The sequence below is a fragment of the Melanerpes formicivorus genome, unplaced genomic scaffold (assembly GCF_026170545.1).
Source record: "Melanerpes formicivorus ecotype bairdi unplaced genomic scaffold, bMelFor1.0.p_v2 SCAF_3, whole genome shotgun sequence".
Classification (NCBI taxonomy): Eukaryota; Metazoa; Chordata; class Aves; order Piciformes; family Picidae; genus Melanerpes; species Melanerpes formicivorus.
The window spans coordinates 40869120-40895344 of NW_027142355.1; the positions used below are offsets into that span (position 1 = coordinate 40869120).

The window sequence follows — 26225 nt, forward strand, 5'->3', positions numbered from 1 at the left end:
CTGCCCATGAATGTGTACCTATGTATGCCCAGCATAAGCCCTGCTCATTTCTGTGTCAGTGTGTAAAGTTATGGCCGGTTCATGACCTAGGACACAGATCAGGCAGGATCAGCTGTGCATATAAGTAAAAACTTGGATATACATAAGAAATACATGGGCATTCATAGGAGCGCACCAACATCTTAAGACACAATGCTGCAATGCCACAGTTGATGGCTGTCTACCATTTGTGTGTTGTCAATCTTGGAATATTAAATATTCCATTGTTCAAGAGGATTTTATTGTGACAATTGAGTAAACGAACAGAGGTCATGGCCCTCACTGCTAGAGAAGTCTGTTCAGCTGTTTTGCATGCAGGGCCTTAGATTAGTGCCAAATGTTAAATTATTAACTGACAAGCCGTCATTTTGGATTTAAAGTGGCTTGCCAGTCTTCTGCAAGCTGAATAAACTCTTCAGGGTTGTGCCAAGTGTTTTCTCTTAGCCATAGGGCCACTAAGGAAAAGAACTGCTATTGCTCTGAAAACAATTGCAGTTTTTCACAGCAGAACTGCTTTGTCAGGAGAGCATCATCCTAGCAAGATTAATGGACTGAAGTCTCTATCTACAACATGTAGGTGTTACAGTATAAATGTGATGGACAGTGAAATTTTAGGTCCTTTTTAAACATGAGGGGTTGTTGAGAGGCATGCACCTATTTTAAATCACCACTGTGGCAAAGCGCAGACAGCAGCCAAGTATTCCTCCATTGCAGAATATGACCACGTTCTTATTTGAGATGTGTGTGCAAAGTAAAGTTGACACTGGATCAGTAAGGATTTGATGACGTGATGTCAGATGCAGCAGAGTCGAAAAGGAAGCAAAACCTCACATTAAAAGCAGTGCTGAGGCGGGCTGGAGCCTGTGCGCACGTGCTTGTGCATACATGTACCGTATTGCTCGGTGTTGCATCTCACAACAGCATGGCCACCTCCAAATCCTTTCTCTCTTGGCTCTTTCCATTTATTTATTCACTAAACAGAATGATTTTGTGGTACGTGGCAGGAGAAATAGCATTTGAGTAACTGATGGTAGGAAGCCGAAAACTATTGCCCTCACCTGCAACCCTTTAGAGCCCAGAGCCTGACAGAAAGGAGGGGGTGGTAGAGGGCTCATAAATAGAAAGGCCAGAGTTATTTTGATACATATGGGAAAAAAAAAAAATATTAGCTCTGCTTTTAATAGTTGAGACTGTGCCATGTACAAGATGGGGAATCATAAACAAGCGGCAGCTTTCCAGCACATTGCAGTGCGTTTGCATGTGACCGGCATACATATTTCAAACTCCGGTTTGCCTGTGGCATCCTGCCGTGAAAATGAAAGTTGTGTTGCTATTGAAAAGGCACTGCTTCAAAATTGGTATATTGTGAGGACTGCTATAGTGTGGACGAGAAGCAGCAACCTGCTTTCCAGCATTTAAAGCCTGTAATTTTGGGGTATTTTTCCTTCCCCCCCCCCTCCCTCTTTTGACTTTTCCGTTGTATCAGCACGCGTTCAGCTGCAGTGTCCAAAGCTCGCTCAGTTTCTTATTATTCATCGTTCCAAAAGTGTCAAGAGAGTATGTTATGCTGACTGATCCTCAAAATGCAGATTTTCTTTCTTTTCTTAGAAAAAAAAACAACCACCAAGACTGTTTTTTACATTAATCTGGCAGAAATAGGATACAGCAGATGCAGGTTTTGTTGAGGATTTTGTTTAATCTCTCCTACCACAATCTTTGTTTCTGCCAACACTCCTTTAGCAGCGTCTTCACGGGGGTATCAAATGAGCATGGTTGTTGCAAAGGAAAACTGCATAATAGCTCATCTCCTGACTAACAGCATCTCATTAAGGGGGATGGTTTTTTAAGTTTTGGTAGGCACATTTTCAGAAAAATCAATGAATGAGATACAGAAGAGACATTCATGGAATCATAGAATCAGTAAGGCTGGAAAAGACCTCGAAGATCATCAAGTCCAACCTGTCACCCAACACCTCATGACTACTAAACCATGGCACCAAGTGCCACGTCCAATCCTCTCTTGAACACCTCCAGGGATGGTGACTCTACAACCTCCCTGGGCAGCACATCCCAATGGCTAACAACTCTCTCAGGGAATAACTTTCTCCTCACCTAGAGCCTAAACCTCCCCTGGCACAGCTTGAGACTGTGTCCTCTTGTTCTGGTGCTGCTTGCCTGGGAGAAGAGACCAACCCCCACCTGGCTACAACCTCCCTTCAGGGAGTTGGAGAGAGCAAGAAGGTCTTCCCTGAGCCTCCTCTTCTCCAGGCTAAGCAACCCCAGCTCCCTCAGCCTCTCCTCCCAGGGCTGTGCTCCAGACCTCTCCCCAGCTTTTTTGCCCTTCTCTGGACACCTTCAAGTCTCTCAATGGCCTTCTTAAACTGAGGAGCCCAGAACTGAACACAGGACTCAAAGTGTGGCCTAACCAGTGCTGAATACAGGGGCACAATGACTTCCCTGCTCCTCTGGGCCACACTAATCCTAATGCACTGTTGCTTTTCGCCAAACAGGCAAATTTGAAAGCTAATCCTAAGCACTTCATCATTTGTACATACTTCCATATCTGGTTTCTAAAATTTGCAGTTATTTAAATAAATTGATCATGGCATTGTTCTCTGGGGAGGTGACTGGCATGGCCCAATGTGTCTCTGCAAGCCTATCACCAGGACCCAATTCTTTCTTTTATGTACTTAGAGAAGTTTTAGCTTTAGGAGATGAATGTTCAGTTTTCAATTTTACAAGCACCTATCTCAGCTTGGACTGAAAGAAGCAGCAACCTTCATTTCCATAGCTTTTCTCATCTCCTACACATGAATAGACAGCTTTGTCTCTTTATTAGAAAAATACTAGCAGTCATCACATGCAAAGGCACACAAAGCTAACTCACTGTTAATAACTATTGGGGGAAGAGTGGGAATTGGATGGTAGTGATTTTTTTTGTTTACAGAATTTCTGCTTTTGTACTTCTTGGTACAATTTCCCCCTTTGGAGCAAGACATAAAGCAATTACTCATTACTGAATTTTGTCAGGAAATTGATAATCTTCTCCTACTTATTTTCTTGTGCTTTCCACTAAACTACCAAGGGTTGTGTATCTTCAAGGATTGTGGAGCTATTTGCTTAGATGCTTGCTGTTACTGCACTGCCTGAGAGAAAAGTAAAGCTAGCATAGCCAGCAGGGCAAGGGAGGTGACCCTCCCCCTCTGCTCCGCTCTGGTGAGACCCCACCTGGAGTACTGCATCCAGTTCTGGAGCTCCTATGACAAGAGGATCTGGAGGTGCTGGAATGTGTCCAGAGAAGGGCCAGGAGGATGATCAGAGGGATGGAGCACCTCTCCTATGAGGACAGACTGAAGGAGTTGGGGCTGTTCAGTCTGGAGAAGAGAAGGCTCTGAGGTGACCTCATTGTGGCCTTCCAGTATCTGAAGGGGGCTACAGGAAGGCTGGGGAGGGACTGCTCAGGATCTCAGGTAGTGATAGGACTTGGGAGAGTGGAAAAAAAAAACCCAAAAACCAGAAATGGGTAGGTTCAGATTGGATGTTAGGAAGAAGTTCTTCCCCATGAGGGTGGTAAAACACTGGAAAAGGTTGCTCAGGGATGTGGTAGAAGCCTCTTCCCTGGAGGTTTTTAAGGCCAGGCTGGATGTGGCTGTGAGCAACCTGTGTGAGGTGTCCCTGCCCCTGGCAGGGGGCTTGGAACTAGATGATCCTTGAGGTCCCTTCCAACCCTAACAATTCTGTGATTGTACTTTACTACTGGAATATTACATGTTATGAATTTTATTTAAGTGACAGTATGAAATCAAAACAATAACAGAGGATTTCTGTGAGAAGTTTTTCATTCAGTAATGAAAATGTTCACATCTGAAGATAAACACTACAACACACTTCATCAGTAGAGTGACCTATCAGGGGGTAATCAATGTTCTTAATTTCACCCAAAAAAAACCCCAAAGCAAGCAAAAATTACACCAAAACTGGTGCTACTGACCCCAGCAGCAAACCTCCAGGTAGAACTGCAGCAAAGCTAGGATTTCAGTCCCAGACTAACTCCAGTTAGGTGGTGGACTTATGTCACTGTAACCAAGTACAGCCTTTTCCAACAGTCTGTCATCTTTCAGCATTTACCATGTGACACAAAGCAAATCAAAACTATGGTCACAAAGCCCAACTCTTCATCTGAAACCTTTGTGTCACTGTACAGCTTAATAAGGTGCTGTGCCAAGAGGTTTTCAGTAGAGTAGCAGAGACGGTGTTCAGCTCTCCTCTGTGCAGCTCTTTTGCGTCTGTAGCACCGTTGAAGCACTACAAAGGACACAAGTGGAAAACCACACTGCAATAAAACAGATAAATTGTTTTATAGAATTTTGTCATAAGCAACTTGTTCCACCTGCAGAAGAGAAAGCCATGAGGCTCGGGGGGGTTTGAGTATGTTTAGGCTGGCAGGTGTATTTCTGGACTGAAAGAAAAGGGCTCACCTCCTCAAAACATCTATGACTTGTGACAGCATAGGCCAAGCAAAATACTGGCTATGCCTCCTTGGGATGACTGTTAGGGTAAGAGACAATGAAATGAAAGGCAAAGCTAAACAAAGTTTAAAACCATTTCATACTAGTATCATAGTATCAGTCAGGGTTGGAAGGGACCACAAGGATCATCTAGTTCCAACCCCCCTGCCATGGGCAGGGACACCCCACACTACATCAGCCTGGCCAGAGCCTCATCCAGCCTGGGCTTAAACACCTCCAGGGGCAGGGCCTCAACCACCTCCCTGGACAACCCATTCCAGGGCTTCATCACTCTCATGGGGAAGAACTTCTTCCTCACCTCCAGCCTGAATCTCCCCACCTCCAGCTTCATTCCATTCCCCCTAGTCCTATCACTACCTGAGATCCTGAGCAGTCCCTCCCCAGCCTTCTTGTAGGCCCCCTGCCGATACTGGAAGGCCACAATGAGGTCACCTCGGAGCCTTATATGAAGTGACAATTACTGGGATAATGTCATTAAAAAAAAGTCATTTCTGTGTGTATGAAAATATGAAGCTGGTATCTGGTAAAATGCATGCTTGCTCCATCATATAAAGACAAAAACTACAGTTCCTGGAGCAGACATATTTGACAATTAAGGCTTTACAGCCTTGAAGGGTATAATGGATTTAAAGCTAAGAAGGAAGATATATTCTACAAGGTCAGGTAGTTTTGTACTAAAAGGCTTCCACGGCATGCCCAGAGGTTAAGATTTTCCAGCCCTGATTCTGTAAAGAACTAAGCATATCTGGGACTTCATATCTATATATCTATATATATACACACACACAGAGAGACAGTGTGTTTTAAACAAGCCAAGCTGACAAAACAACTCTTAATGAGTACTTTAACTGTACAACAGCAGAACCTAGAAATGACAGATGTCTGAAAGACTACATGTTAGATGGTGCAGGACCAGTTAACAAATAAATATGGGCGGAAGTCTTTGCAGGATTAAGCATCTTTGCTGTGATGTCTTCTAAAAATGATACGTTTAATAGTTAAAAATACCCCAAAAAGGCCTGAATCAGCAGATTTTTTTCCACATACCTCTCCCCTGCCTACAGGGCGGTAGGAGGAAGAGCTTCTCAGGTTCTGTAAAGTGCAAGGACTTTACAAAAGTTGTTTTGTTTTGGTTTTTTCCCATTTCGAAAGTATTTCATGCAAGCTGCAGGCATCGGTGTTCACCATGTGGCAACCTCACAGTGCCTACCTAAGTCTCAGATAAAAGTCTTGGGGGAGATACCATGACATAATACAGCAGTATCTTCCTATCACAGATGACAGAAGAGCCACTCTAGAGGCATTTACAACTGCTAGGAGAAAGCTAAAACTGTTAAAAAGAGAGACGTTAAATCGGGTTCCATGGAGAAAAGCTAGCGACCCAAGCAAACCAACCCCAGACACTGGTGGAAGTTCACGAGGAAAATAAAACAACAAACCACAAAACCAAACCAGCAACAGACCAAATAAATAAAATATAACCCAAACCACCCCCCCCCCCCCACACACACACACAAAAGCTAACAAAACCAAACCCAAACCAAACAAATAACAACACCACAACCCACGCATGCGAATTCAGAAGGGAAACCAAAATCCGACTCCGAAGTAGGTCAGGGTGCAAGATGGAAAGTAGCTGAAGCGCGAGGGTGAGGCAAACACGTGTAATGATTTTCAGGCGAACAACTTGAAAAAGAACATTCTTTAAGCCTTTTAATAGTAATTAGAATTGCAGTACTAGCTAGACCTATACTAGGATCATTCGCTCCGGGCATAAACAGATACCAATGGAGGAAAAAAAGCAAACCAAACCAAACAAGCCCACTTTGAAAAGCCCGAGTGAAACCAAGAGTTCTGGAGGAGAAGCCCAGCCTTTAGCCTGCCAGCCTGTCCTTCCAAGAAGAAAACCTTATTAAAAACCACACCAAAACCCAAAGAAAGAAACTCAAATCCCTGCTGGCATAGGCCGAGCCCGGCAGAAGAGCTCCAGCCGCGGAGGAGCTCTGCGGGAGGCTGGAGGGTTGGGGATGGCCAGGGTCAGGCTGCAGCCCGGCGGGTGACGATGTCGCTTCTCTCTCCCCTTCTCTCCCCCGGCAGAAGCTGGCGGTGCGCAGCTGCCCCGCGGCCGTGCTGGTGGGCAGCGGTGCCAGCAGCAGCACCAAGCCCGGCGGCGTCCCGGCGCTCCTCAAGGCACCCGGCGGCGGTGGCGGGAGCCCCAGCGGCAGCCCCGGGCAGAGCCTGGCTATCTCCGTGCTGCCGGCCAAGGCTCCCATCGCGATGGTGACGGCGCACCTCAACGGCGGGCTGGGCTGCAGCGCCGCGACCGTAGAGCCCCCGCAGAGCTCCCCCATCAACCTGCAGACCACAGCCAAGATCGCGGGCTCCCGGCGGCCGCCCGAGCTCGGCTCCAACACCCAGGTGACGCCGGGAGGGGGAGCGGGGAGCGGGGACCGAGGCGCGGCGGGCTCCGCCGCTGCGGGGGGCGGAGACAGGGCGGGCTCCGCCGGCTGCTGAGCCGGGTGGGCTGGCTGTGAAGGAATGAGGGGTGTTGGGGGTCTGGGTGTGAACGGGGTAGGGGGGTGCTGGCGTTGGGGGCGTGGTGAGGAGGGAAACTTGCAAGCCGTTTGACGGCGCGCTTGGTGCGGAGAGACGCGAAACGCTGCCCTGGAGCGAGGAAGGCTTCGCCACCTAGTGCTATGGGGACCTCCCGCCCCACAGTCGGTGGAAGGATTTACCCGGGGCAGAGGGGCGGGCAGGCGTAGAGCAGATAGGGGAGCGGGGAGTTGTTAAGTTGTAGGGTTGAAGCACGGAGCTGCCGCTGTCCGCAGGGTCTGAGGAACAGGCAGATCCCAGCGCCGCTAGCAGCGTGGACGGGACCCGGGCCCTGGCTGGTGAGAGCTGCGTTGAGCAGAGGGGAGTTGTCTGGTTCTTGTTGCTTACCCCCAGGTACATAGAATCCACAGAATGTTGGGGATCGGAAGGGACTTTAAAGGTGATCTAGTGCAACACCTCTGCTAAAGCAGGTTTGCCTAGAGCAGATTGCAGAGGAACATCCCCTGGTGGGTTTTGGAAGTATCCAGAGGAAGACTCCACAGCTGCTCTGGGCAGCCTGTTCCAGTGCTCTGCTACCCTCAATGTAAAGTTTCTCCTTAAGTTCAAGTGAAACCTCCTGTGTTCTAGTTTGTAAGTGGAAAGAACCTGGCCCCATCCTCACGACCTCCATGCTTCAGATATTTGTAAGTGTTAGTAAGATTCTAGTCTCAGTTTTATCTTTTCCAGGCTGAAGAGCACCAGGTCTCTCAGCCTTTCCTCATAAGAGAGATGCTCCAGTTGCTTATACCTTGTTGCTTTTAAGAACTGCTTTTTAATCAGAAAACTATCTGCAGAAGGTGGTTAATTTGCAGTTGTGACCACTGATAGGACAAGGAATAAAGAGTACAAACTAGAACACAGGAGGTTTCACTTGAATTTAAGGAAAAACTTTACTTTGAGGGTGACAGAGCAATGGACCAGGCTGCTCAGAGAGATTGTGGAGTCTCCTCTTTTTGCAGGGGTGGAGGGTCTTCTGGTTGTGCTGTCATTTCAGGTATCCATGGTGTGGGCCAGTACCTTCCCTTAGGCAGAGGCAGCAAAAGCACAAATTGTATGGGAACTGAAGGCTGTCAGGCAGCTGTTTCCATGTCCAAGTATATATATATATATATATACATGCATGTACATATGTGTTCAACAGATCTGTTCATGGCAATCTAAATATGAAATAAATTGATTGAATTAGTAAAAGGAGGGCAAAAGAGGAAAGGAATGATGGTTTACCAGATACATTGTTTTGTGCAGTTCATTAACGGCCACAAAAGAGAGGTTTTTACTCCAGTCATGGCATATTTCAAGAGAGGGAAATGCTGCTAATGAAGTTAGGACATCACAAAGCTTTCCTAAAACATTGCAGGAGAGAATGTAAACTATTGTTGCCCACATTAAAAGTGCAGGATTCATTCCTACTTTCTGCACAGGGAGGCAATGGTAGTTTAATTCCCCTTCACAAGCTCAGGATATGACTCCCTAATAATCAGAAAAGAAGAATGTAGTACAGATAATGGCAACAGGCAAAGTGTACCTGAATATGTTTGTAAATCAAGGTGATGTTGGAATGCATGAGGCTTTTTAATACCCAGAAAGCCCCTTCCTAAACATTGGACAGGGAATGATCATTGCCACTGCATCCGCTAGCAGCTGGTAAGCACATCCAACCACTTTGGGAACCTAATTGTCCTGTCACATTTTCTGGAGACATGGCACTATCTTTAGCTAGCACACTAACATAGCTGTGTGGGAACTCAGTTTTGAATCTCTGCTCTGTATTCATGCTGGGTAATTTCCTTTGTTGAAGGTAGCATTTATGCCTTACTGAAAAGATACCTGAAGCTCTCCCAGGTAGATACTGCTTATATAAATGATGATCGTGTGAAAGACAAAAAGTTTCAATGGTACATCATTTTCTGTAGGAATGTCTTTTCCTGTCACTGTCAGGAGCCATAGGAAGAAAAGAATCAAAACAGGAAGGGAAAAAGTTTGAAACAACATTGAATGTATTTAGCCATAATCGTGAAATAACAGTCCCGGGTGCTAGAGAGCACTGCTGGTTAGAACAGGTGGCTGCAAACTTGTAACTATGTCAAATGTTGTTAGAGGAAGATATTTTCTAACCTAGTAAGCTGGTGTTCTCTTGAATTAGCCACAGTGCTTCCTATTTATCTCTTCAAAAGGGCAAAAGAGTTCTACTTTCACCTGCCACATCCCCAGATGCATTGCCGTCAGTGGTTTGTTGCGACCTGCCAGAGCAAAGCCCTGACTCTCAGGCACGTTTCTATTCTATGTTCTCTCACAGAATCATAGAATGTTAGAGGTTGGAAGGGACCTCCAGAGATCATCAGGTCCAACCCCCCTGGCAAAAGCAGGATCACCTAGGGTAGTCTGCACAGAAATGCATCCAAGCAGCTTTTGAAAGTCTCCAGGGTCTCCCTGGGCAGCCTGTTCCAGTGCCTCATCACCCTTGCTGTAGAGAAGTTCCTCCTCATGTTGAGGTGAAACCTTCTATGTTCAAGGTTGTATCCATTGTTCCTTATCTCATTACTGCACACCACCAAAAAGGGATTAGCTCTATCCACTTGACACCCACCCCCCAGGTATTTATAGACATTGATCAGATAGAATAGAATAGAAGAGGTTGGAAGAGACCTTCAAGATCATCGTGTCCAACCCATCAACCAATCCAACCCACCTAATCAATTAAACCATGTCACCAAGCACCCTATCAAGTCTCCTCCTGAACACCTCCAATGATGGTGACTCCACCACCTCCCCAGGCAGCCCATTCCAATGGGCAATCACTCTCTCTGTATAGAACTTCTTCCTAACATCCAACCTAAACCTCCCCTGGCGCAGCCTGAGACTGTGTCCTCTTGTTCTGGTACTGGCTGCCTGGGAGAAGAGACCAAAATCCGCCTTTCTACAACCTCCCTTCAGGTAGTTGTGGAGAGTGATAAGGTCACCCCTGAGCCTCCTCCTCTCCAGGCTAAACAACCCCAACTCCCTCAGCCTCTCCTCACAGGGCTTGTGCTCCAAAACCCTCACCAACTTCGTTGCCCTTCTCTGGACACGTTCCAGCAAGTCAACCTCCTTCCTAAACTGAGGGGCCCAGAGCTGGACACAGTACTCGAGGTGTGGCCTAACCAGTGCAGTGTACAGGGGCAGAATGACCTCCCCTCTCAGTCTTCTCTCTCAAGACTAAACAGCTCCAGGGCTCTAAGTCTCTCCTTACAAGGGAGATGCCCAAGTCCAAAACCTCTCAAACCTGAAACAGTATTTTCCCGGGCATTACAAATTTTGTGCCAGAGAGCAGCCTCATTTTAAGCAGAAAGTTGCTGTTAGTGGAACAGTCCCAGGGTCTTGCCCAGCATTTGTAATTCACCTTGATTTTTCCAGAGAAAGAGGTCCACTGTTTTTCTTTAGAAATGGCTTCGCACTGCAAGTTTTCAGTAGCGGTAGTTTTGTGATTTAGTATCTCTGATAATGTTAGTAATTCAGGGAAGAAGCAGCTGAGCAATGGCATGTTTCTGAGCCAGAGGACTGGAGTGGTTTCACCTTTTGTGAACAGTCAGTAGGTGTGGATGAAAACGGTTGGAAATATTGAGTTGGAAATGTTAAAAAACAAACAAACAAATAAAAAGGCGAGCTGATCTTTGGTCCTAAGCTGTCAGGAAGCTTAGTGCTGGGCTGCATGTTAATTACCCCTCCCCTGCCCAAATTACATTTGTTTTGCAAGGCTTCTTTTGCTGGTCCAATGTGTGGGGGGGAAATAAATCTATTCTTGCTTCACGCTCAGTATTCTTGATTGTTCCCGGAGCAGTGATTACAAATCAATAGCAGTAACAGTTTAGCCACTAGCACTGTGGTGTCAGAGGGAAATTTCATTGTTGACATTTATTAATAAGCATTGACTTTCTCTCATTTTTATTATTTTTTGTGTGTGTGCCATTGTTATGGCTCAGAAGAGTGTGGGGTTTTTTCCTGATGCAATGCGTGAAGTTCGTGAGGTGGAGGATAATGACAGCCTTCTGCAAACTGGGTTGAGGTGGCAAGCTGATAGTAGTAAATGAGATTACTGGTGTAGTGTAGCCTGTTCCTCTGCATCTGCAAAGTGAGGGCAAGGGCATGAAATGTAATGTTATGAGTTTCTGAACAGTGGTTTCTGCTCAGAAGCATTTAAGGGGATCAGGACGTGTGTACGGTCATCTCGCGTGGTATCTGGCAGAAGAATGAAGTGATAAATGAAACTCAGCAGAAAAAAATAGGGCATCAAACACTATAATCTAAATACAGAACTTTCAAATATAGATAGGATTAAATGTAAGTTTGTTACAGAATTCTCATTTGGGCAGCTGCATGTCAGCACTTTCCTTTCAGGCATTTGTTTACCCAGCAGATTTTTATAGTGATTTTGAAACATGACTGTAAAGGAAACCTCCCCAGCCTTGAACTGTAAAGGAAACCTTCCCAGCCTTGAACAAAATGTCTAAATAAGTATGTGCATCACAGATATTGGAGGATTGTTTAGATATTTATCACATCTGCTCTTAGAAGCAAGAAGCACTGTGGTATTAACAATGACTGAAACCTGCAAGCATTAGAAAAGGAGAGCTCCAGAAACTAGTGCTAATGCTGCACTATTCCTTGGCAGCCTTTTAGTGTCAGTCCAGTATATGAAGACATGACTGATGGAGCTACAGCGATTAAAGTGTACGTGCAGGGATGTCATGAGTATGGCTCTTTCTCCCACCTAGAAAAATGAAGTTTACAGCTTCATTTGGATGATCTGGAGCAAGTTATGTTGGCAGAAGCAGAATTTTCCTAGCGTAAGCTGAATTTTGCTGGCATATGTTGCATACATGCTAGGGGTGCTTTGCCTTCAGAGAATAGCTGTTGCTGTTCTGCATTGGGAATGCCCTGGAGCTACTGGATAGTTGTAGGATATCAGCATGCCTGTACCTACAAAGTGCTCTTGGTATAAAGACATTTTCATATAAGCCCCTCAAATTGTGATTTCTATTGTAATTGTATTTATGTAGTACTTGCTAGTTCCTGTTCTAGCCACCATTTTCTGACGGAAAGCAGGATCTGAGGTTGCTTTGCTGAAGGACAAAGTCCCATCTGCTGTGCTGGAACGAGGCACTGAGTGAAGCTAATGCCCCTCTGCTACCTCCTCATTCTCTTCTAAATAGCAAAACTGAGGGCCAGCAGGCATCCCAGAATGTAGTTTGGGGAAAGCAGAAAGGCTTTTGGCTGATGGAAAGCTGGTTGGATCAGCCAGCTATTGGGTGAGCAGGCGCGAGCTGGGGGCAGCACAGCTATCAGACCACTCGGCTGCCTTTCAGGAGCCATAGTGAAAGGGAAAAAAGCCCACTGGAGGGTCAGAGCTGCAGTGGGCCATGAAGCACCACGGGACAGGCATAAAAGTTGCTCCACAGAAATCTGACACAAAGTGGCAATGCAGAGGTCTTCGGTGTGCTGGAGGCAGTATGCTGGGTACTGCTCAAGGTAACTGTTGCCTTAGATTGGCTCTTTCTGTGCAGCCTGGCATTGACTCTGGAGTGAGCCAGCACTAGCTTCCTGCTTTGTCAGCACAACAGTACTCTCTATGTATAGCTTTCATGTGCTGTGTGTACACCACCCATAAGTCTGAGAGGCTTCTAAAGTGTGAAGCAGGTATTAGGTGCAGGAACACTTGGATACTGTTGTAATAAAATAGCTGCCCCTTGTCAGTGGGCCTGATGTGATGCTTTGGCTGCTGTAACTCTATGTGGCTCTTGGAAGAACCTCTTAGCAAGGCACTGATTCCCTGTCCATCAGGAGTTCTCGGGCCAGCAGCTTAAAATCTGCCTCTTGCTCCTCTCCGTGCTTTCCTTCCCACACATATATTCCCTGGGTCAGCTGGAGAATAGTTTGGCAAGCTTCCCCATGCACATGTGCTGCTGTGTTTTGGGGCTTGTCTATACAGGGAGGCTATTTCAAAGTAGAATACAGGATGAGGATTTATAGTGCTATAAATTCTTGGCAAGATAGTAAACTGTGCTCCACAAATGCTTCATTAACTCCACAGCTCAAAGAACCACTCGTATCTGTGTTCAGATTGAGCAGGCTATATGGGTATCCTTTTTTTTTCCCCCCACAGGAAAAAATGGCTTTTATATGTGTAGGAGGATGCTCTTATGTATTTCTTAGGTATCTGTACATTCAGTTGGCTAGAGAAAACTGCATTCTGGAAGCTCAAGAGCATGCCTCTGCCTGTGATGGCCATGTTTTTAAGAATAATTTGTTTGTAGCATGATTTATGACCTTTCTCTTCACCAGCCCACTTAATGTGCTCCACTCTGCTCTTGGTAAAAGTGCTCCCTCCATAATTGGAAATCCACCTGTGTTTATGACTAAGTCTCTTTGGCTTTTATTTATTATTTGTATTGTGGTAGTACTCAGAGGTTTTATTTATAGATATATTTGTCTGCATTGGTTATGTGACTATATATGGCTTTTTATCTGTGATCCACGTTACTGCGGGATCTGAACACATGGCAACACTTAATTTATTCTCACAATATGGAGTTATTATGAGTAAGGTGCTATTATTCCATGGTTTTCTGTTGGAAAGCTGAGCAATAAAGGATCCATTTATGCTGCTTCGTGGGAAGCTCCCCGGGGTTGCCTTAGGCAGGATCCCTGTATTTGCAGCTACACTGCTGGCCTTTTCCATCATTTTGAGGACACCTCAAACATGTCATGCTGCACACGGCATCCCTGGGAGAAAGAACTGCCCCGCAAGTCCTTGGAGCATGCTGCTGCTCCTTTTAGCTCTCCCCATAGCTCTTTATCCCTCTGCCTCATACTTCTTGATCTGCTGCTCAGTTTTCAGCATCCACATTGATCTCAGTGTGCCAAGATGCAGACAAATGATAATTAGTAACTCCAGAGGAGGACAAAAAAGACCAAAGAAAAAAATAATCGCATCACATCACATGGATGTAGGAGTGGGGAAAAACGAGGACATCGCCTCATGGGTTATGACTGCAGTTGGTCATTTTGGCAGTCTAAAGCGACCAGCATTTTTGTCAGCATCAGAAGTGTACCAGGCTGTCTGCAATGCACCAAAACCCCCTTTTGTGTTTCTGGAATCCATGGCTCCTGTCCTCACCATCACAGCAATTACAACTTTCTCCAGGTATGGATTGATCAGCAATGGCTTCTGAATGTCAAGATGTTGAAGAGTTTTCTCGACTTAGATCTGAGAGTGTGATGGTGTCTCGATGTCTCTCCTGGACAAGGAGAGCAATGATTACTCTGTGTGGGTGACAGTTCCTACTGCCTTTCCCCAAACTGTGCTGTTTTTTTCCAGTACCCTGAAATGTGAAATGGGACCTGGCTCTCCTGCCAGTGCCAGTTTAGCATTCTGAGCTATTTCCTTCTGTCAGTTTATGAGGACAGCTTGGTGGGGTAGCAGTGTCCTATTGTCAATACAGGAAAGAACTATACAGCAAGCCTGTAGCAGAAGATATTTTCATAGGCAGATGACTGTGGTGCTGTCAATCCCATGGGTTCATAAATCAGAGTTCTTGTAGGCAGAGGAGTTCTGAAGTATGATCCTACTAGGCAGTATTAGAGGAACTTACGGAGAGCTCCTAAGGACCAAAATTCTCTTGGATCTCATTTGAGCTGCTGTGAAGAACAGTGGCATAGCTAAAGAATTTTGCATCAAGAACTTTGCAGAGATGAGGACAGGCAGAGGGAGAGACTGAGATTCTCTGAAGTACTCCTTGTCCTTAATCCCACTGGAAATTCTGCTTATGGTACCTGGGCCCAAGCGTCTTGTCTGAGGACACACAAATGCCCTTATAGAGCAGACCATTGAAGCAGAAGCCTATTAACATATTAACTACCACATTAGCCTGCCTGCTTGGTGCCCATGGCAGACACTGAAAGCATACCTGTTGGAGGAAGTGTCTATTCAAGAGTATACAATACAAGTAGGCATGAGAAAAATTGTAAGGGAATCAGAGTGCAGAGAGTTGAAATGACTTCTGGGGTCACGTAGCAGGAGAGAGCCCAGATTCATCCATCGCAGTCCTGCAGTTTGTCCAGTGGACCACAGCTTCCCATCTTTCAGAAGGATGTCAGCCACACTGTGGGTATGAGCAAGACAAAGACATTGGATTGTTTTAGTTTTGGACCTCAGAGGATTCAGTGCCACATATTAAGCCACCTGGAACATCCTTTAAGGCATGTTAGCTTCAAGAATTAAATATATAGGATGAGTGGTGGCTCACCCAAATAAAAATAGTAATAAGGACAAGAAGGAGAAGCCGGAGGACCCGCAGCTCCACGTGCCATTTGGTGATCATTCTGTTACTGGGGCTTTACTAACTTTTAACTCTACCATTACAATGTTTTAAGGACTGTGGTGATTTTAGGAAATGGCTTATAGAGTACATGTGACAAATTCTGCTTGGATGTACACCACATTCGTTGGAGGTACATGAATTTGCTCCACAGTTAAATCTGAGTAGCTATGAGCAGGATTTGCCCTTACTGCTCTGATACAAACCACATAAAAGCACTTAAAAATTTTTATTTCTTCCTAAATAGCATAAAATTATATCCTTTCAGGTTAATTAAACCATTTTGCAGTGCTGGTTGCTGCTGATGGGATATTTAAATGTCAGATTCAGAATAAGCACTTATGCTTCCTGATCATAAATGGCTTCCTTTTAAGTACCCCAGACAGGCATATGTGGTCAATACATCTACCATGCATGGATTTCTGCTTTTCTCTGCCTGCATTTTCATTTGGTCTACAATAGGGTCAAATACCCACTGGTATCACAGACTGAATGAAGACTCTCAGGAACTGAATAAAACCTGATTAGGCTCAACATGGTACTCCTTACACAGCTGAAAAGTTCCAGTGAAGGCAGTGGAGCATTCAGCAGGAAAGGATGAGGAAATGTGGGCTCACACTGACTGTCTGATGCTCTGTGGTAAGAATCTAGGAAAAACCTTTCCAAATTTATTTCTATGGGCACTGGAAAACAAAACACCATGCTGCAAGAACCTAACTGACCAGGAAACAATAGCAAGTCACAGTTTTGAAGACTCTGCTGTGGTTCTGTCATCTGCAACCGTTGTGGTACCGCATGAACCCTCTGCAGGTTCCTGTGAAGTGGGGTGTAAGTGTGGGTGGGCTACTTACTGCAGAGTTTATGGAATGGTTTCCTTACTGCAAGGCTCCGAGGTGACCTAATTGTGGCCTTCCAGTATCTGAAGGGGTCCTACAGGAAGGCTGAGGAAGGACTTCTCAGGATCTCAGGGAGTGATAGGACTAGGGGGAATGGAATGAAGCTGGAGGTGGGGAGATTCAGGCTAGAGGTGAGGAGGAAGTTCTTCCCCATGAGAGTGGTGAAACCCTGGAATGTGTTGTCCAGGGAGGTGGTTGGGGCCCCGTCCCTGGGGGTGTTTAAGAGCAGGCTGGATGAGGCTCTGTCCAGCCTGATCTAGTGTGGGGTGTCCCTGCCCATGGCAGGGGGGTTGGAACTAGATGATCCTTGTGGTCCCTTCCAACCCTGAATGAAACTATGAAACTATAAGTGTCTGGGAAGAGTCTCTACCGAGGAAACACGACTGGAAGAAGATTAACTAAAACTACTTTCGTTTTGTCCATGATTCCTGATAATGCAGAAGAATGACAGAGCGCTCAGCCTGCTTCTGTATCTAAGTCCTTAACAGCCCAAAGTAATTAATCGGAGCTTGCATAGAGAACCAAGCAAAGGGTTAAGGGAGGGAAATTAATTTGCTTGCATTTCATGCCTTTTATTGGTGCTCGAGTTGCCATCACTGGAGGTGTGTAGGAGGAGACTTGATGGGGTGCTTGGTGCCATGGTTTAGTTGGTTAGATAGTATTGGGTGATGGGTTGGACACAATGATCTCAAAGGTCTCTTCCAACCTAGTTTACTCTACTCTACTCTACTCTACTCTACTCTACTCTATATTCTGAGTTATTTTAACCTCCTAATAAGGAAAGTCTTAAAATGTAGGAATATATAGAGACAGACTCCTTATAGCAGCCTCTGTGATATTTTTATACATGCTTATATATCATCCATGTAAACAAAGTTCCGAGCCTCTTGTTCTGATGCCGAGAGTTTACAGCGCATTCTTGTTTTGACGCTAATCAGAGTAGCTCCCATGGAGAGCTTTGATTCACTTCAGAGAGCCAAAGAATGCTCTAAAAATGGTAATACACTGTAGCTATTTCATTGTAATTGGAGGCTGTCTGTGCTTCACAGAAATTACCAGGCAAGCATTCTTGAAAATGTCAGAATTTTCAAGTTAGCTCTATTTAAAATGGGGGAGCAAGAATGCGAGGGGATGGGTAGAAAATCTGAGGGCTGTGTGATTCGAACTTGAAGTGCAGTTTGTAAGGATGAACGATGATCAACTTTGAGGGTGGGGAAATCATCTCTTGGATTTTCTAAATTACAGGATGCATTAAACCATCCACTTATTCCACATGTACTGTTACCTTAATAAAAGGCACCACTTTAGGAAATGAAAGGCTTTGGAATATCACAAAACATCTTAGCTCTATTTATCCTCAAAAGGTGGGTTGTTGTGTTTTTTTTCATTCTTTGTGGAGTTCATGGGGTAGTTGAATAATTTGCAGGAATTCACGTGATGCCAGACAGCAAACTCTGCATTTATCTTCTTTCAGGGTTCATATTGCAAATAGAGGCGTGGTTAAGGGTTCCTGTTGGTGTCACAACTGTGTCACAGTTTGGCAGTTGGTCTGCTGCTCATCTCATAACGGGAATTTGTGTCTGTGCTTAGATTAATTGGAGAACTGTATCCGAAAACGCTGCCTTTAAATTATTTTCTGTATAAATGGGAGAAGGGGGAGAGGGGAAGAGAGAGAGCCTAGATGCTGTAAATACAGACTGCTGATGAATACTCAAGCAGTAAATAGAAATATCTTAGAAGTCATTCCTGACAGTAATAAAGGCAGCAATTTGATTTCATCTGTGGATAATAAACTGGTTTCACGTTGCAATAAAAGCGTAGCTTATGTTGTATTAATATTTATTAGCACTTATTGATGTTAGGGTTTAGTTGTTGTCTTCACATCACAGCCATTTTATAGAAATTCAGCTTGGATTGCTACACAATAAGCAATTAAAAGTGTTTGTGTATAGGAGAGAGAGAGAGAGAGAGAAAAATCTGTCTGTGGAGATTCTCCTCTACGGAAGGGCAGGCCGTCGCTCTCTGGGCATCTAGAGAGTTGTGATCAAAATGAAGGAGTTATGTGAGCTTCCACTAGTTAAAGATTTGGCTGTCTGAATGCGTATTTCAACACAAACCCCTGTTCTGCTGTATTTACCAGATTGTTTGTATGGGTTGTCTGTTGTTTAAGGATCTATTTTTGTATTGCTTGCTTTGACTGTGCCTTGCAAAGGTAAGAGGTAACGTATTGCATTCCGTGGCCCTTTCGGCGTGACAGTGAAGGATTGCTAACTTGCAGGGTAATGTGAGTCAGAAAGTGAGCCGAGCCAAATTTAGCCAAATTGTTTGTCTCTAAATTTAGAGAATAGCTGAATGGCAGGACAGATACATTTCAATTTCCATCAGTGACAAGGACAGAGTGTTGGTGGATGCCTGTTAGCAGCTATAGCTTGTGGTTTTGATACTCACAGATGTGCAGATGGGTGGGGAAAGACCAGTTACTAACTTATTTATCATTAGTCTATTTCTTCTTTGAGCACTTCTAAATCACTCTTGGGCTTGATGTTCCTTCAGTGCACACAATTCTTGTGCAGAAGGTGCACTGTAGTCTTGGGTTACGTTTTTGCCCTGTGAGTAGAAAGACTTGCATTGGACTTGGATTTTATCATAGTGAAAAGTGAAACATAGACCTTTTTAAAATAAACCAGGTACCAGGCAAGGTAAGACAAACCAAAACTGGGTTTTGTTGATCTTGCAATCAGACTTCAATACCAATAATTTCAGAGCACAGGTTCAAGTTCACCATGAGAGTGGTGAAACCCTGGAATGGGTTGTCCAGGGAGGTGGTCGAGGCCCCGTCCCTGGGGGTGTTTAAGCCCAGGCTGGATGAGGCTCTGTCCAGCCTGATGTAGTGTGGGGTGTCCCTGCCCATGGCAGGGGGGTTGGAACTACATGATCCTTGTGGTCCCTTCCAACCCTGAATGATACTATGATACTATGATAAGTTTATCCTTCACTTGAGCATAACCCTGAGTTTACCAGGGGTATAAGTCCCATGTCTTCCACAGATTGATCGTGTGCTTGTAGCTGAGTTTGTATTTACTTGCTTTTCTGTGCTGAGGTCTGTGCTGTTTCAGTTCTTTGGCCAAATATTGTCATTGGAGATTTGACCAGTGAAAGCAAGAACATGTCCCCACTGCTTTTATACAAGACATACAGCTAATGGGTACAACTGTACTGTGAGGTTGTTGCTTTTTCTCAGTGAGATCCTTTTTATTATAGACCTCTGCTTAGCCTGTTTCTCGTGTGATTTTATTAAGACCTCAATTTAGCTACTGTGCCATCAAGTTTGCACATACAGTGATGGATTATGATATTACAAACAATTTGATTGTTGCATCTGTCACAGAATCAAACTATGAGACTGGATGGATTTGAGGTAAGTTCATTTTTATGTACAAGATCACTGAACTAGCAGTGATTGAATTAGGTAGTACCAGAATGTGCGTGACAGCTTCCACCAGATGTGAGTGACACCAAGTTGCCTGTAGTTTGCTGCAGTGATACTGATGATTCCAGGGTCTTTCCTTACATGATTTCTGCCCTTACACTTGTAAAATTAAAACATGTCACCCTTCTTTATTGTCATATTAAATTATTTTTAAAGAATCAGGACACTATTTTTTAAAGACAGCTATTTTAGCGTTGCAGTAATGTGAATATTGCAGAAGTTTGGCAGGGATACTACATGTGAATATTGCAGAAGTTTGGCAGGGATACTACAGGGTATGACTTTAAAAGACCATATCTGGAAATTAATTATTATTGTATCCCCCCCCCAAAATAAAAAGTATAAGCCAATAATCTATATTCTTTTGACTTAGTATTAACTTAGTATTCTTTTAACTAAGTATTAGATAAAAAGTTTCAGGTTTCTTCTCTCTTTGTGGTCATTCAGTGGGCTTTAAAAACAAAGTAAGTGCCTTCAAACCACCACGGTGATGTCTGTTGAAGGGAAAGTTGGGAAGGAGGGAAAAATGAAAGCACAGCTTTCTTGGCATGTGTTTGGAATGAAAGTGGATGAACACAGATTATTCTATGGGAGTGGGCTCAAGGAGGTTGGTTCTAGTGGGAATGAAGCAAGTCTCTTGTTTTCAGAACATACTAAGGGCTGAAGTCAGTAATGCAATAAATCACTCCTATTGAACACATCTATCTAGATATCTGCCTCCTGCCCTAGGATGCTGGTTTGCAAATTTCTTCCCAAGTTGCCCTGTCCTACTCTGTGGATAACCTTGGGTGTCTAACTGAGAACTTCAGTAAGGCACACAACAGCTGGACATTGTTCTGTGCAGTACCTTCATGCACGTATGGATTCAGTTCTAGGTGCTGAGTTTTTGGCACATCAAAGGTGATGTTTCCAGGCATGCTGAGAAGCAAGCCCTCAACTGTCCAGAGAATAGCAATGACTGATTCTGAAGCACATAGGGATATTACTGGATTGACTGCAGCTCAAGTTTAGGAAGGAGGTTGACTTGCTGGAGCATGTCCAGAGAAGGGCAACACAGCTGGTGAGGGGCTTAGAACACAGCCCTGTGAGGAGAGGCTGAGGGAGCTGGGGTTGCTTAGCCTGGAGAAGAGTAGACTTAGGGGTGACCTTATTGCTCTCTACAACTACCTGAAGGGCAGTTGTAGACAGGCAGAGGTTGGTCTCTTCTCCCAGGCAGCCAGCACCAGAACAAGAGGACACAGTCTCAGGCTGCACCAGGGGAGGTTTAGGCTGGAGGTTAGGAGGAAGTTTTACACAGAGTGAGTGATTGCCCATTGGAATGGGCTGCCCGAAGAGGTGGTGGAGTCACCATCACTGGAGGTGTTCAGGAGGAGAATTGATAGGGTTCTTGATTGCATGGTTTAGTTGATTAGGTGGTGTTGGATGATAGGTTGGAAGCGATGATCTTGAAGGTCTCTTCCAGTCTGGTCTGGTCTGGTCTGGTCTGGTCTATTCTATTCTATTCTGTTCTGTTCTGTGTGGGGTTGGGGTGTGGTGAGTGAGGGATTTTGAACCCTTTAGCTGTAGGTAGGTTGCACATAGGCACGTTGGGGCTTTTTCTGAAACTGAGACTATTAGGACCAAGGAGGATGTCCCAGAATCCAGGTTTATCTGGGACTCACAGAATGAAGAAGCTGCCAGGAAAAGTCAGCTGGGCTAGAGAGTACACCAGAGCTGTGGTTTGGGTTTTTTTGCTTTCCCTCATGGTTTTCTTATTATAATTTATGCACACCAGAAACAGACACAATTTCTGGACTCAGAAACCAAGGAACCTTTGCTGACAAGTGTGTGTAAGGCTAGTTCTGCTAGCACTAATATTAATGCAGCATCTCAGGAGGAAGAGATTTTCTACTTACTAACTCTAAAATTTCCTGGCTCTGTCATTGTGAGGAAACACTGGTACTCACTTTGATATGTGTCTGGATCCCTGGAAAGGTATGATCTGTAATATTATTATTGTGTGTTCTGAGGTCTGTGTGTAGTCACACACACACACACACACACACACACATATATGTATGTATCTTATGTATACATTTATGAATTTATTTATACAAGCATGCTTGCCAAATCCTGTTACATCTGAACAAATCAACATAAAACTCAGCCTTTCTATTTGAATCATCCAAGAATCAATTCCATTTGTAAGTGGATACTGTGGAGTTTTATCACTCTCCAAAACTAAATCCGATGCATTTCAGTGTTTTCTTTTCAGGCACATCCGTAGCAATATCTGCAATGATTTTCTCCCTTTCCTTTTTTTCCCTTCACAGCTGCAGTGCTAGAAGTGTGGAATACCAAAGTTAAGAATTCAATAGCTATGGTAATTCAGCCGTGCTGTACTGAAGCAGATTTCTTTTTTCCGCTGGGTTTTGTTGATGGGCAGCTGGCTCCATATTGCTGAGTAGTCTGCCTAAAACAGCAGCAAGCAAAAAGCAAGCTTGTGGGGTCTCTGCACATGCACATGATCATTTCCTGGAAAAGTGACTGCTTCCTGCTTTCTAACTAATTATATAGCATCATAGTATCATTCAGGGTTGGAAGGGACCACAAGGATCATCTAGTTCCACCCCCCCTGCCATAGGCAGGGACACCCCACACTAGATCAGGCTGGCCAGAGCCTCGTCCAGCCTGGGCTTAAACACCTCCAGGCACAGGGCCTCAACCACCTCCCTGGACAACCCATTCCAGGGCTTCACCACTCTCATGATGAAGAACCTCCTCCTCACATCATATAAGCAGTAGAATTTTAAGATCAGTCATATTTATGCACACTTCATATGGAATTCAGGCATGGTTTTCACGTTCTTTCCCCCAAGTTCTATGTTCAAGGAAGTTAATTTTGGGAGCAGTATCCAGTTAGTAACTGAGCTAATAGCTTCCTTTCTCCAAAACGTTAGGAACTATCATTCTGGTTTTCTGTTCTCCTGTCTTTGTGGGTTTTGTATTCCCCTTCTTCCCCCTCAGTTAAGAAACGTTGCTTTTTCCCTTGCCTTTGTTCTGTTGCTTGTTGGATACTTTCCTAAGCTAATTGAACTAGCATAAAATTTTCTGTATCCTGGTTTGTAAGCTGAAGTAGCTCAGCTCAGGGCCTGGCAAAAAGAGGCTGTGTGGCAGTGAGCAATTATATCGTCTCAGGCTGTCACTTCCCTCGTGTTTTCCATTCTTCAGACTGACGGAAGAATACACAAGAAAAACTGTGATCAAGAACTGATAAAGCAGCTCTGAACCTTATGGATGGCAAGGTAGAATGATTTGGGAGATTATTTCTCAGTAGCTGCTAATTGGCTGCATGGGCCATGGTGATCGATGAGGATTCCTAAATCACGAAGGAAGGATGGTAATTTCCTCCTTCGTTCTCCCTCTCTCTGCCTTCTCTTTCCACACCCTGATCCTCATGCCCTGTAGCTGGGGTAGAGCAGCAGTACTGTAGCAGCTGCTGGGATCTCTGTTGAAGATTTTCAGTCATACTTGAACTCACTTGAGGGAGAGGCTGGAAACTGCTTTGTGTGCGCATTTCCCCCTTTACCCTGAAATATTTCTGCAGTCTGTGAACAGAGAATAAGTAATTGTAAGACATTAGTCATTAAACCCAACATCAACCTGGAGAGTTAAACAGAAAAGCTTTTCTGAATCAGCTGAACATGAGACTATAGGTGTGATCACAGCTGCTGAGTGGTGTGTTTAATCAGTGAGACTATACTCATTTGTGCAGGAGGTGGAGACAATTAATTGAATATGAATTATGAATAAAGCTTCGACTCACAGGACAGGAGTGTTCATGTTCATGCAGTTCACATACCCAAACTTCTAGTTCTTTTTTTTTTGGTCTTTTTTTTTTTCTTTACAGAAATTTCGAGTGTGATCTAATGGCTGTGGAAAAATTCTGTTTTCTCTGATAAAAATAGTGATGGCTTAAAATAATTATTAACCAAGAAATAATTTGATGGAAGCTGTGTTTAAAGACAGGCGTAGCTGTCTGTCCTCTTTCCTAAGTAACCAGTGGGATTTCTAAATCAGGGAAACTCTCCAACTTTACTCATCATGTTCTTCTGCAGGGTGCTCAAAGAGTGTTTCTGGTTTTGAGTTTACTCAGATGTGATTGTGCAAGGGGCAAGAAGTAGTGAAAAGTCTGAGAGCTGTGGTAAAAGCAGAGATAAGTTAGGTGGTGCTCTGAAAAGCCTAGTAGCTGTGGTAAAAGCTTTAGCTCTGCATATACTCCTCTGATACCCTCACAAGCTTTGATACTGCTTTGGGCTTCCTTGCAGGTGAGTAGTGTTGAAAGGGATGAGTAGAAATACCTCAGCAGCAATTAAGAATTTGGTCACATCAAGGTTTTCAAAGCAGGTGTGGAGTTGCAGATGGCATCTTGCCTTCCGCTGCTTGTTGCTATCCCAGCGCTGGGCCTTGTAATGGACAGTGAGATCAGTTGCAGGCTGCTTAAGTGCAAAAGCATCTGTCATAGTCTGATTCGTTAACTAGCTGTAGTGAGGGACTGTTTAAATGTTACTTTTAGTACATTTTAGAGTGGTTTCAGAAATAGTGATCTGTTAAAAAAGTGACAGGACTTGTGTCTCTGTGAGTCTGCTTCGTAACAGGAACAGTAAGTGTGCACACAAGAGCGTTGTTAATGAAGTCTGTGTGAAGAGAGAGGGAGTGGGGAAAAAAACCCAAACATTTAAAAGCTGGAAGAGAAGCCTTTAAACTTCAATGAAATTACAGTTTACACAAAATATGTATCTAAAGTACAGTCTTTGGGGGATACATTCTGAGTCTGAAACAGAAATAGGCTATTATTCCACCTGGTTGTTAGAGGTACCATGCACTGCGGTTTCACGGTGCTTGGGAAATGCAGAATCATTTCCACTGAGTTTTATAGAAGTTAAGCCTAGAAAGAGAGGAAAAAAAAAACATGTATACACACTCCCCTTGTAGGTAGGCACACACACCCTTGCAGGTATACACACACACACCTTGCACGTACACACAGACACCTTGCACATATACACCCTCCCACCCCCTGTGCATACACACACACCTTGCACGTGTACACACACACACACACCTTGCAAGTACACACACATACCGTACACACACCCCCTGCGCATATACACACACCCACACACCTTGCATGTATACACCCCCACACACACCTTGCACGTGTACACACACGCACCCCTTGCACATGTACACACACGCACCCCCTGCACGTGTACACACACCTTGCACGTATACACACACAACTACCTTGCACATATACACACACACCACTTGCACGAATACACACACCCCTTGCACGTGTACACACACCCCTTGCACGTATACACACAACTACCTTGCACGTGTACACACACCCCTTGCACGTATACACACGCACAACTACCTTGCACATGTACACACACACCTTGCACATATACACACACACACAACTACCTTGCACGTGTACACACACCCCTTGCACGAATACACACACCCCTTGCACGTATACACACAACTACCTTGCACGTGTACACACACCCCTTGCACGTATACACACGCACAACTACCTTGCATGTGTACACACACCTTGCACGTATATACACACAAAACTACCTTGCACATGTACGCACACCCCTTGCACATATACACACACACAACTACCTTGCACGTGTACGCACACCCCTTTCACGTATACACACACATCTTGCAGGAGCCTTCAAGTTACATCCGAGTGCCCAGTGCTTTTATTGGTGAACTATAGAGGGAAATAAGAGCTTTCAGTTGTTTAGGTTGGCTGGAGGACAGCAGCTGGTCCTGGGTTATTGAGGTGTAAGGTGCAGCAACTTTGAAGTCAGATGAACTCGGAGGCTGCATATAGAACTTGGCATTTATATAAAGCAAGCTCAAGGTTGAATGCAGCATTCAAGTTGTAAAATGGATGGAGAATGGGTGAAAAAAAAAACCCTGCAATTACTTCAGTGACGATCCATTCAGGTTAAGAATTTTCATCTTTGCTGTTGCCATAGCAATCTGTTCCCCTGTCACTACCACATTAAAAATCCATTTTGTAAAACTGTTGTTGCCAATATTGAACACATAACAGACAAAAACATTTCTTTAATAGCCTAGGTGTCTTATTTGCAGCACGAAGAACTAGATCTTAAGAGACATGCATATGTACTTTAAAAAAGAAAGAAAAAAAGAGATTAGTGCCTGTGCAGCACATTGTGGGGACACAATATTTGTGCTGCAGTGTTGATGTCAGTATAAAATAGTTTGCAAATAATATAGCAATGCAGTGTCAGTT

At 44.5% G+C, this 26225-nt stretch overlaps 1 protein-coding gene across 6 annotated transcripts in view; it reads left to right on the plus strand.

Annotated features, from left to right (window-relative positions):
• The window catches only part of PHF21B (PHD finger protein 21B), a 207957-nt gene that overhangs the window by 118456 nt on the left and 63276 nt on the right, over positions 1–26225 (plus strand). For 4 of the 6 annotated variants that reach the window (XM_068170674.1, XM_068170680.1, XM_068170673.1 and 1 more), the window contains one exon: positions 6666–6986. The exons of the other annotated variants lie outside the window; for them this stretch is intronic. In XM_068170674.1, the coding sequence (XP_068026775.1) occupies positions 6666–6986 (321 nt within the window). The remainder of the gene's footprint in view (positions 1–6665; positions 6987–26225) is intronic. 6 annotated transcript variants of the gene reach the window in all.